At 36.0% G+C, this 13,224-nt stretch overlaps 1 protein-coding gene across 17 annotated transcripts in view; it reads left to right on the top strand.

Moving 5' to 3' along the window:
• Window positions 1-13,224, top strand: part of TMEM117 (transmembrane protein 117) — a 543,516-nt gene that overhangs the window by 431,057 nt on the left and 99,235 nt on the right. For all 17 annotated transcript variants that reach the window (XM_081593589.1, XM_081593588.1, XM_081593586.1 and 14 more), the window contains one exon: window positions 12,938-13,097. In XM_081593589.1, coding sequence (XP_081449715.1) covers window positions 12,938-13,097 — 160 coding nt within the window. The remainder of the gene's footprint in view (window positions 1-12,937; window positions 13,098-13,224) is intronic.

Here is a 13,224-nt window from a genome sequence, read left to right as displayed (position 1 = left end):
TCTGTGCCTGTACAAGCCTGAACAAGAACACTACCAGCTCCAGAGTGGATGGCCCTTTTCTCTCATAATGCCACCAAACAAAGCACAGAAAATTATTACCAATGAGAAATATGGGTTTGTGTATTAAACATATCATCTCTAATTTAAAAAAAACATTTAAGTCATAATCCAAAAGAGAATTTCCTTAACTATTTGAGAATGAGATAATATATAGTAGCTTTATCCTTAAATACCTGTTGAATAATTTGGAGAAATAAGACTAAAGAATGATTGGATTATTGCCTTTAAAATGTAAAAACAATATTTAAAATTTTCATTTATCACACATATATCCCTCACAACATCATAAATAGGTAAGCCAGAATACCAAAGAGGCTGAGAGCTTGGTGTTGAAGTTAGAGATGTACCTGTATGCATGCTCAGTTGCTTCAGTCGTGTCCAACTCTTTGGAGACCCTATGGACTGTAGCTCGCCAGGCTCCTCTGTCCATGGGATTCTCCAGGCAAGAATGATGGAGTGTGTGGCCATGCCCTCCTCCAGGGGATCTTCCCAACCCATGAATCAAACCTGCATCTCTTACATCTCCTGCATTGTCAGGCGGGTTCTTTACCATTAGCACCACTTGGGAAGCCCCTAAGTCAGAGATACCCTGATTTAAATCTAAGCTCCCTATTTGATTTAAATCTAAGCTCCCTATTTGATTTAAATCTAAGCTTTGTGATCTTGGGCAGGTTTCTTAATTTGTGAAAGTCTAGTGTTCCTTATGCAAAATGAGGTGATTAATAGTACTTACCTCATAGGATTGGTTATATGAGAATTGAGTGCAATAATATACTATCTACTACATTATAACTGCTATCATTATCATTTACTTCTTCATCATCATCATAAACACTGTCACCATTTCAGAGATAAGAAATTAAGCCTTACTCTTCTGAGTACACATAAATACGTACTCTAAGCTATGACCATTTTTTCTCTTTCCTTTGACAAGGTTTCTTTTTAATATATATGAAGAGCTTTCTCATGGAGTTGATCCTGACTAATAACCTTTTAGAGCAAAGATAGTTAAAATTTAACGAAGAGAAATTGCTTTTAGGTATTAGATGGCATTTTAACATGCTTGAATGCACTTTGAAAGCATCTTTCTTTCTTGTTACATTTTAAGAAAAGACATTGAAAGAACCTTCCCTCTACAATCATTTGTGCATTTGAAGACAAGTAGCTGGGCCAAGTTTTCTTCTAAGGCTAATTTTGTTTTTTTAAATTTAAGTGAGCATTTTCCTGTGAATAGATGTTCCATGGAAGCCTGAGTTTATTTTCCAGATTGGATAGGTAATGATTTTGACTGATCTTAATTATGTCAGATATCAAGAGCTAAGCATTTCTATTCTATATCTGGCCTGGAAATATTTCCAGTAAGCAATTATTTTAGGATTCCAAGTATCCTAAATTTCTAAAGCTGTATTAGTTTTCTATTGCTTCATAACACATCACCACAAACTTAGTGTCTAAAAAAAAACAACATTTTTTTTTTCTTATAGTTTGTAGATCAGGTCTGGTATTATGTGGCTGGATTCTCTGCTCAGGCTTTAGACAGGTTGTCAGCTGGCTTCTCATTTGGAGCCAGGGTCCTCTCCAAGCTCATTTCTCTTGGGGGCAGCTTTTACTTCCTTGTAATTATAGAACTAGCATCCCCATTTTTGTGCTGCCTGCCAGGGCTGCCTCCTACTCCTAGATGAGAATGACCCCCTCCATTTCAACAACAGAGAAGCCTCCCTCTCACACTGCAGAGCTTTCCAATTCCCTTTACTGCTACCAGTCTCTGCTCCGAAAGAGCTCATGTGGTTGGGTTAGGCCCACCCAGATAATCTCCCATTTGGTTAACCCAAGGCCAAGTAATCAGTAATTTTCATTAAATATGCAAAAATTCCTTCTGATATGTAAAGTAATATAATCACAAAAATGATATCTCACAATATTCATAGGTTCTGCCCAGACTCAAAGGGAGGAGATTGTGCAAGGACAAGGATCACTGAAGGTCCTCTTAGAGTTTGCCTGCTCCCAGTGCCCAGCGAACTACCAGAGGGTATATAGGTTTCTGAGGCTCTCTAAAGAAAGACAGCTCATAATCTGTTCTCACACCAACTTTCTTTCCAGCTTCCCTATTTCAATAAGTATCATCTAGGTTTAGCATGAGTTCTATTAATTTTCCTTTCAAATATATATACATATATATTTTATCCTCTGTATCATTATAACCATACCATTCATGCTTTACTGCAATTGTCTATGTTCTATTCTTTCTCAGTCTGTGCTTCAACTTACCTCCAGGACTGAAGCTATTCAGCAAAATGATGATTTTGCTTGAGATATTTGAGTAAATGCCAATAAAATTGTCAATTACTGGTTAATTACAGCCAAATAGTTTTAAATCGATTGTCCAGATAATTTCCTCAATTGTCTCTTCCTCTTTGCTAGTACAGATCCTGGGAGCAGAACACAAATTAGGCCCATGTCTGAGTTTACAAAGAAAATACCTGAAACTATATTTACGTCCAGTTTTGCAATTTTCAAAGGAGTCTATATATTAAAGAAAAAACTGTCCTCAACAGTGATCCATCTTCAGTCTTTATCTTGTAAAATCTCTACCTAGTATTTGGCTGTTTTGACCACATATTCATTCTTGAAATTATCTTTCTGGCTTCTATGATGTTGTTTCTTTGTTTGGCTGCCCTGGGTCTTCATTGTGGCCCTCTGGTTCTTCATTGCAACTCTCTGGCTTTTCTTATTGGGCTTAGCTGCCCTCTGTCTTGTGGGATCTTAGCTCCCTGACCAAGGATTGAACCTATGTCCTCTGCACTGGAAGGTGGATTTTTAACCACTGGACCACCAGGGAAATCCCCTAAAGTATTGTTTTATTTTTGATGTCTTCATATATGTCATATCTCTATGGCCTTCTCATCCTCCAACCTTCTCTGGATACACCATAAAAAGAGATGATCCTCAAGATTCTGTCGTTGACTTTCTGGGTTTTTTTTTTTTCCCCTTTTTTTATCTGAAAAATCTTACTAAGCTTCATGTCTTTAACAATTATGGGTTCTTACGTTGGCTCAACGATAAACAATCCACCTGCAATGCAGGAGATGTGTCAGGAGTTATGGATCCAACCCCTGGGCGGGGAAAATGCCCTGCAGAAGGAAATGGCAACCCACTCCAGTATTCTTGCCTGGAAGCTTTCATTGGACAGAGGAGCCTGACGGCTGCAGTACATGGAGTCACACAAGAGTCGGACATGACTCAGCAACTAAACACACATTTTAACAATTGCTTGTATTTGAATGAACCAAAATCCAGGGCCTGATCTTTCCTTGGCCCAAATTCCTATCTCCAGCTGACTGTTGATCATCCCTATATGGATGTCCTACCAGTCCCTTAAACTCAACAAGGTGTTCAAAACAAGATTCAAAATATTTCATTCCTGCCTTCTTTCATATTTCTTACTTCAGTGAATGACTTCACAATCTTTTTATTCACACAGTCTAGAAACTTTGGAAATATCTGTCACTCTTCCCTAAATGTTTCACTACTACCCACTACTACTATTTCCATATTTTCTTTCAAATTTGCCTTTTATCTGCAATATCCTTTCCACTATTGCAATCTACTCATTTTTAGGTCTAATTTCATTAAATGTCCTAGCTACTTTTCATACCTGAATAAAAATAAATCAGATATTCCTGAAAACTTCCATAGCAGCGTGGTTTTTGCTTAACTTTGGATTTGTTTGTATATGTTGCCTTCCTTTAGCTGGTGATAAGTTCCTTAAAGGCAGAGGTCATTCCTGTGTCCCTTCAATTTATGTCTGTGCCTTACATGCTCAAATATTTCTTGAATTTTCTGTGTCCATGCATGTGTTACAATATGACTTTCTCATTCAAAAAGCAATACTATTTATCAATCTTGTACATTATCTGAAATAGCATTATTTTCTCAAGGAGCTATCTAAATTCTTGATAAAATTGCACTTTTACACAGCTTCAAAATTCTCCATGGAGTTGACCAGACAAGATGGATGACCTACATTTCAAATGCCAGCAATCTACTATTAATTAAATCAAATTTGTAAGTTGGTTCTCGGATCACTAGTGCTGACATGCTCTTTCCCTCTTTTCTAGTGAAGTAGTTTTTTTTTCTTTCTAGTTTGTCCTGAATTATTTATAAACAAATCAAAGATTCTTCACAGGTTCCCAAGAGAAAATAAATATATATCTGCAGTAATAAAGCTTTAGATGTTTTTAAAAATCTTTTCCGTTAGAACTCAAGAATAGAGCATGTCTCTTATGAATCCTAATATTAATTTTTTGATCTTCCATTGTGACATGACATAATTTCCTTTACATATTTTTGTAAGACTGTTGGGAATTTTTCTATTCCTGTGGTCTGTTTTGTCATCTTTCATAGAAGTATTTTATGTTTGTAATATCTGCTTTCCTAGCTATTATATTATGTGCCCAATGTCTTTGAAAAGATTCATTCTTCCAGGGGTACTTAAGTTCTGAAAACATTCTTCCCAGTAGACAGTCTCCTGATGATACATCTTCAAGAGATATTTGAAAAGATACTGAAAATATACTTTTGGCCTTGGCTTGACTTATGTAAACATCTTGGCTTCAACAAAGTCACATAATTTTACCTGAACCTGCATTTTTAACCCAGTATATAAATTCATCCCATTTTTTAAATCAAATAAACATACTTGGGTTCTGCTTACCCCATAAGATCCTAGTTTCTCTTCTTTTTTAAAAAGTAAATTTAACAGGAAAACATGCAACATGGTATGTTTAACTTAAAATTTCTGCTTGGCATTTTTAAAAGTCAAAAATATGTTTGGAATATCATAGCTCTCATTTTATTTTCATTAAATAAACAAAAGGGATATAGTTCTTGCTGGCATTATCTGTAGTTAATAGGCATTTATGTATAGCTTTATCTTTATTACCACTTTCATTACTCATTTGTGGTAACATTTTATACCTGAGGTAACAATTAGTAGAGTATGTTTCGCATGCTTTCTTCTATTGAATTGGTGAATTATTTAGTATGTACATGGTAATGCTCTAGGAAGAAAAATTGGGTTGGCGAGTTTGCTAAGAGACAGAGAATTAGCATGCCTGGTAGGTCCATGGAACCTAATTTTACATTGCACAGGCTTCTTCCTTTGCTCTGTAAATACTGGAGGAAGTACCATCAGTAGCAGAAGTATCTGAGCTTGGGGGAGGGTGAGGAATAAGTACTATTTCCTCCACTCAGTTCAGTTCAGTCGCTCAGTCGTGTCTGACTCTTTGCGACCCCATGAACCACAGCACACCAGGCCTCCCTGTCCATCACCAACTCCCGGAGTTTACCCAAACGCATGTCCATTGAGTTGGTGATGCCATCCAATCATCTCATCCTCTGTTCTCCCCTTCTCCTCCTGCCTTCAATCTTTCCCAACATCAGGGTCTTTTCAAATGAGTCAGCTCTTTGCATCAGGTGGCCAAAGTATTGGAGTTTCAGCTTCAACATCAGTCCTTCCAATGAACACCCAGGACTGATTTCCTTTAGGATGGACTGGTTGGATCTCCTTGCAGTCCAAGGGACTCTCAAGAGTCTTCTCCAACACCACAGTTCAAAAGCATCAATTCTTCTGCACTCAGCTTTCTTTGTAGTCCAACTCTCACATCCATACATGACCACTGGAAAAACCATAGCCTTGACTAGACGGACCTTTGTGAACAAAGTAATGTCTCTGCTTTTTAATACGCTATCTAGGTTGGTCATAATTTTCCTTCCAAGGAGTAAGCGTCTTTTAATTTCATGGCTGCAATCACCATCTGCAGTGATTTTGGAGCCCCCCCAAAATAAAGTCAGCCACTGTTTCCACTGTTTCTCCACCTATTTGCCATGAAGTGACAGGACTGGATGCCATGATCTTAGTTTTCTGAATGTTGAGCTTTACTAGATTAAATGAATTGATTTATTCCTACTGTTTTTAAAATATCAATAATGTGCCAGTCATTGATAATTAGTAATGGATGACACAGCCCAAATCCAAAGAACTTTGCAGCATACTAAGTAATTTTTTTCTAAAGCATGTGTTTTGTTCCTCATCTAGAATTATGAAACACAAAGAAACTAAATTGATTTCTTCTGACCAAAACTAACTATGCTTTGTATCAATAAGCTACTTTTAAGTACCTCTGAGTAAACTGACATCACTCAGACACAGCTAGAGAAATTCAGTCCACCGAAAGGAATGTAGCCATTTCATTTGCCACCTTTTATGTCAAAATTGCCAATGGCCAGGACTCCACATTAAGTTGCAATTGTTGGACACTGCAGAACTCCAAGGGGCGTTGTTTATGTACATTAGCATGCCAGGACCCTGTCCACATAAATTACAATCTGAAAGGCCAGATGACCCAACCCAGAGGTGCCTTTTTCAGCCACCTCTTTCATGCCCTTTCAAAAACAAGAGTTGCTAAGTAGCTTCTTCATTTAAACTTGTTCACTGCTTTTTGAGCTCCTGCTGTATTCAGGCACTTTTCTTCATGGAATAATAGAGAGATATAAAGATAAATAACACATAAATATATAGTTTAATGGACAACATTAAAGTCTAATAATTTCCTTTACCATCTCCAAATCCCAATAGAGCCACAAACAAGATAAGTTTAATAACTGCATCTTGTTTTGCAGGATCCTATCTTAATGCATGTGTTCAGGTTGGCCAAGAACTGACTGTAGCATTTCCTCAAAGAAAGCCACATGTGAAGCTGTGCCCTTTCCCTAGGTCACTAAGCAAGCATCACCTTTGTGTTCTCTTGGTGCTTTTTGCTCCTAAGAGTGCGAAACAGGAAGGACACTAAAACCATTTCTTTACGGACTTCTAAGGAGCAATCTTGACTTCATTAGCTAGGTGATGGTGCTGAATAAACCCATGAATTTCAGGATGAACTGGCTTGAGGACCCAAGTGGTGATGTTTTACTCACAGAATTGCACTGGTAACATTGATCATTAAAACAAGCAAAACAGAAAGTGTCAGGATTCTCTCATGGCCATCTCTCAAGTCACAACTTCTGAGTGCTGGTAGTTGGTGTTCCAAATGGAACTGGATGTTTGAACTGGCTCTCAGTTTTACAATGGAAAGTGAAGGAGAGTATTCTTCTGTTTATGCCTGCTTGTTTTATTTTCCCCTCTAAATAACATGGTGAGAAATAATGATATTAAATCATTTTAAATTCTATTGGCATGTCACATATCATTTTATGTGTTTTAGTACTTTAACATATGAAACTATAACTGACTTAATTGTAAGATTAAATTTGCTATCTTGATCCATGCATTCATTCTTTTTTATAGTGATAACGTTAAAACTTTCATTTTTAATAAGATTCGCAGATTTTTATTTTCTTATGAGAAATTATAAAATACTATCTGACTTGTTTCGATTGAGCTCCAACATTTTAACACAAGCACTATAGAAACAAATTAAAGTGATTTTTACTTCTTTTAGCCATTACAGTAATTGTGCAACATAATCAGAAAAAATATGATATTCATGACTGGAATAAAAGATTATAAACATTTTAGAACATGAGTAATGGCTAATCTGTTAAAACATATGAAAACATATTTATTATGTTGAATCACATGAAATTGCTATTTTTAGTAGGATAAAACATGATCAAATTTTGATGATTTTGTTTTACTCAACATATAATATATGAGTTAGGAGATTCTCTACATCCCTGCTGCCTGGTCTAGTCAAAATGAAATTGTGCAATGATTAACACTGAGTTAGCCTTCTGTGGATAATCTAAGCTCAATGCCAATTCTTCTCTCTCTTGATTTAATCTCTGATTTCAGGCTATTTAACTGTGCAATATGTCTATCTTACAGTGGTTGTGAATGGAAGAGGGAAAGCAACGTTAACTAATTTAGTTACTTAAAATAGAAGTTCAGTATTTTTTCAAAAATCAAGAAATTAGAGTGAAAGAATGGTTAAGACTATGAATTAAATCACTATTGGGGAATCATCTTGATTCATTTACATGCACTACTCTGTTTCCAATCAACATACATAATAGATATTTGAGTAGATTATAAAGTATGTTTCCAGATGAGATCCAGATGAGATTAAATTTTTAGCATATCTGCAGATTTTTAACCAAAGAGAGAAAGTATTTTACTCCAGGGCAAGTCCTGGCTCAGAGTCAGTTCTCATGGTAGTTCTGTCCCTGGCAGTCCGTGTGACATGAGCAAGTTCCCTAACCTCTCTGGAAGCATTTAATTTTCTCATTTAACCAACAACTCATAGTGCACATATAAATTCACAATTCCATAGCAACCCTGTGGTTCCCAGGAGCCCACCCCAAAGATTTGGAAGCAGTGAATTAGAAAAGCTCTTTTAACCCTTCATGGTCTCACATTCTAATTCCTGTTAATTTAAGAGGAGTTAGCAGCAATTGAGGAAAAGCAAACACACTGGAACTTTGAAAACATGGACGTGAGACTAACCACTTGAGCTGATAATTATGTATGAGTTCTTTCTGTTTGACTGGTGGCCAGAAACCAGAGACAGTGGAATTGATGAGCCAGGATGTCCTGCTGCTGCTGGCTGCAGCTTGAAAGGAAATAATCCAGATAATTGCTTAATTGGATGCTATTTAAAAAGAGAAGTTGGAACTCCCAAGAATCATGATCCAGAGTAAACATATCTTCAACCATATTGGTTAAATAAAAACCAAAGGATGCTGCATTGATGGCTAGCATCCATGAGGTTCCTTTTCACTTCCATTTTCACTATCCCTTTTAACCATTTCCTGTCAGTTCTTGTTAGAGGCTCTGTCAGTTTTGCTTTTCAATGTTAAGTATTCCTGGATGATAACTTTCCAGCATTATACTTATATTAATAATAAAAATGGAAAATGAGTGAGATCTTAGCTACGGACCTAGTAACGAGAGGGTAAAATCAAGTACTTCAAATGAGAGGCAGTATGTACAACAGTTATGACAGAGATTTTCATGAGTCAGCCTGGGTTTGAGTCATCTTATATCTTTTATTTTATATAATTGATAAAATCCATAGCACAGGTTTAGTTAACTGAGCTTTCTCTGACTCAGTTTCTGCACTTTTAATTTGGAGTTAGTCGATATTGGATTATAGTAAGAATTATACACACACACACACACACACACACGAGAATTATACTAGTTAATTTGTGTAAAGCTCTTATACCAGTCCCCGACACATTGCAGGTGGCATGACTGTAATTTTTTGTTGTTATTTAGTCTCTAAGTTCTGTCCGACTCTTTTGCAACCCCATGGACTGTAACGCACCAGGCTCCTCTATCGAATTTCCCAGGCAAGAATATTGGAGGGGGTTACCATTACCTTCTCCTGAGGATCTTCCCAGCCCAGGGATCGAACCCACGTCTCCTGCACTGCAGGCAGATTCTTCACCACTGAGCCACCTGGGAAGCCCATGACTGTAATAGTAATTTGTTATTGTTACTGTTTCCTTCATAGAAGTTTCACATAAAAGTGACTATTTTTGTATAACTCAATAGAGTCATGGCTCTTTGAAACTGGTGCTTTAACTGAATTATCATAGCATGGTAAAATCTATCAATTTTAAAAGAGGTGGCTCAGAAAAACAAACCACAAGCAATAGTTTTGCTTCCACAAACTGTCTATATCTTATCTATATCTAGATAAGGCATTGAATGTAATTTTGGAGGTGGAATAACCAATTGTTGTATTTTGATCCCTTTTCCTTTTCTTCATTCCATCCTCTTGACTTTATTTTTAGAGCTCCTTCCCTGAGCTGTATGCATTCATATTTAATGATTGCCATTTTTATTCTTTTTGTAGTATTAAACATTAAATATCAGGCAGAATACTTCTTTTAATTTCTCTTTGGAGTAATAAAATATTATCAGTAACTTTCTCTTGAGATCTGTAGCAATACTTTGTCAAAACAGAAGTAATTAATAAAGCTAGGAAAGCACCTATGAAAAGCTCTTAGGAAGACTATTATTATTTATTGGGTAAATAAAATATATCAAATAATCTAAACATCTAAGACATGAATTGGTATAGATTTGGTCTCAGAACGCTCTGAGGCATTCTGGTCTCAGGAAGTTCTGTAGAGCTCTGAACTCTACAACAGACATTATGATAAATTCTAATTACCAAAGAGTTTTAATGATTAATTTTAATGACTTTATTCACAGTGAGATTATTAGCATGAGTAAGAATGACTCCTTTGAACAGACTGTGGTTGACAAGGAAAAGGGGTATAGGGGAGGGATGAACTGGGAGTTCAGAATTAGCAGATGCAACAATTTTGTATAGAGTAGATAAACAACAAGGTCCTACTATATAGCACAGGAACTGTATTCAGTACCCTGTGATAAACCATAACAGAAAATATGAAAAAGAATATATGTGTGTGTGTGTGTGTGTGTGTGTGTGTGTGTGTCACTGCGTCACTTGGCTGTACAACTGAAATTGACACAACATTGTAAATCAAGAATTCTTCAATAAAATAAATTTTAAAAACAAAATTACTTCTTTGTGAATTTTGTAGTAGGGGAGGCTTGTGATTACTCATCAAACACTTATTTCAAAATCTCATATTTTGTCACCTAAAAATATGCCTCTGCATTAATATTTAATTTTACAATATCAGTTTACATACTTAGACCAATGAAGTAACATTAAATATGAATTCCTATATAATCAACTGTCTTCACAAAAATAATATTTCAGGTGTCTCTTGGGGAAAGTGCAGCAATAACATTAAAAATACTAACCTATCAACCACAGTCTCAGACCAATAGGATGCATGCTGGCCTTGGAGCTGCAGTAACCCTGTTTCACCAAGACTTTACCCTCTCATACTGGATAACAGGAAGGTGGGGGAGCCTTGTGAAATAGGCAGAAAAGGACGAGCTTGAGAGAATTGGGATCCCAACCATTTACCAACCTGTACCAGACAGGGAAGCCTGGCATGCTGCAGTCTATGGGATTGCAAAGAGTTGGACAAGTCTGAGTGACTGAACAGCAGTCATACAGTGTATACTAAGAAGTATGTATATTCATAGCATCCTTGTGAAGCACACATATGAAAAGCCAAGAGTGATGAGGAAATACCTTTATTACCAAAAAAGAGCTTCAACAAAATAGTCAATATCTATTCTTCATGAAAGTTGTTATATTCCTGTTGACAAAAGAAATTGCAATTTAATTCAAATTTGCTTAAAGTTTCTCAAACTCAAGAAGACAAAAACAAATTGACTTAAAATTTGTTTAAAATTCCATTGTTCTTATGTTTGACTCTATAATATTTGCAATTTCTTTCTGTTGTAGTTTAATAATTATTTAGGATTTCTCTCATGCTCATTTAATCCATTTGGACTTTAGGAAATGCTCAAAAATGTTCTAAACAGTAGCATAGATAATTTTTAATTTATACTTTGGAGATAGTGGTCAAGTTCTTTAGAATCTGCAATTTTAATAAATTTTAATAAATTTTTATTTTCTAAAATAAAAAAAAAATGTATCTTTTCTATTCATACGGTAAAAATCTAAAGAAGAGTTCATTATATTCATTTTATCAAAATATAACCTGTTCCAAATAGAAAGGTGTAAGAAGGAAACTCCAAATTTTAGTTTAGAAATTTGTATTTTGTTCAATTGTTAAGAGAATTCTAGGATGATTCATATTATTCCATTTTTTCTCTATTTTATTTATTCCTTTACATTAAAATTATTTTCAGAGTATTTTTTCTTTTTCATTTTTCTTCTTGTAATTCAAAACAATATCTTTGTACAAAGATCACTCTGAAAGCAGAGGCTCTACTACATTATGGACAGTTTTCTGGCAGATTGCATTTTCACTGTCCACATTTCAGATTCACTTTGAATATCAATATTAAAGACCAATTCAATATTTTCTTTAAAACTTTTTATTTTTACAGTTTCAACAAATGTTCTTTGAACTCCATCTGCATATAATTATGTAAGATTTTATGGAGGTTACAAAAATGTATAAAAGAAAAATCTCAGGCCCCTAATATCTTATGGGCTTCTCTAGTAGCTCAGATTGTAAAGAATCCACCTGCAATGCGGGTGGCCTGGGTTCAATCCCTGAGTTGGGAAGATCCCCTGGAGAAGGGAATGGCTACCCACTCCAGTATTCTTGCTTAGAGAATTCCATGGACAGAAGAGCCTGGTGGGCTACAGTCCATGCATTCACAAAGTCAGACATAACTGAGCAACTAACACACACAGTATCTTATAACTAGGGTTGGGGGAATCAGACATTGTGTGACCTGGACAGGTCACTAGGCCCCAAGTGATCTATGATATGAGTCCCATGAGAAGAGGCTATGCGTTCGGCATGTAGAAGTGGTTCCTCTACAGAGCTCGTCAGGCTATGGGGGTGATGAAGGAGACCCATCTATCTGTATCCTCTCTTTTGTAGGATGATCATGGAATTCAAGGACTTTCTTACTCATCTGCTTTATGTATGTCTGCCACCCTCAGTAAAACAATGTATATATAATGAGAGTTACAACCAATGCTCTCTTTGGAATATATAAGTGCACTAAGTAAGGTTATTTGTAATATTTTGTTGTAATTATTTGTTCTATAATCAGTGCCTTATTTTTCTTTGGGAAAAATCTTGAAAGAGATACTATCATACCTTTTTCTAATTGCTTTTGAAAGAAAGCTCAAGTTGCTTCTTTTTTCATCTTCTTTTTGGGGACTATGCCTTAGGATAAGTACTTGGCAAAGGGTAAATGTTTAATACAGCAGATCATGTGCACTCCCCACTGTGTATATTTTTACTCTAATGTTCTTCACTGTCGTGTTCCTTGCAGGACGGTTCTTTTTACTCTGACGTCTGTGGTTGTACTTGTCATTACAACTGACTGGATCAGCTGGGACAAGCTGAATCGGGGATTTTTGCCCAGCGATGAAGTTTCCAGAGCCTTTCTGGCTTCTTTCATCTTGGTCTTTGACCTCCTTATTGTAATGCAGGTAAGTGTCTTTGTATTTTCTTCCTCTCCTGAAGCCACGCCAAGCTTTGTTTTCTGTGTTGTAAACATTATTCAGTGAAAGGCTCCATAAAGCTACAGAAATGCATAGTTTACAGTTGCTATTAATG

This window comes from Giraffa tippelskirchi, chromosome 4, assembly GCF_054371585.1.
Source record: "Giraffa tippelskirchi isolate mGirTip1 chromosome 4, T2T-mGirTip1v1.2.pri, whole genome shotgun sequence".
Classification (NCBI taxonomy): Eukaryota; Metazoa; Chordata; class Mammalia; order Artiodactyla; family Giraffidae; genus Giraffa; species Giraffa tippelskirchi.
This window is presented reverse-complemented; position numbering and strand designations above follow the sequence as displayed.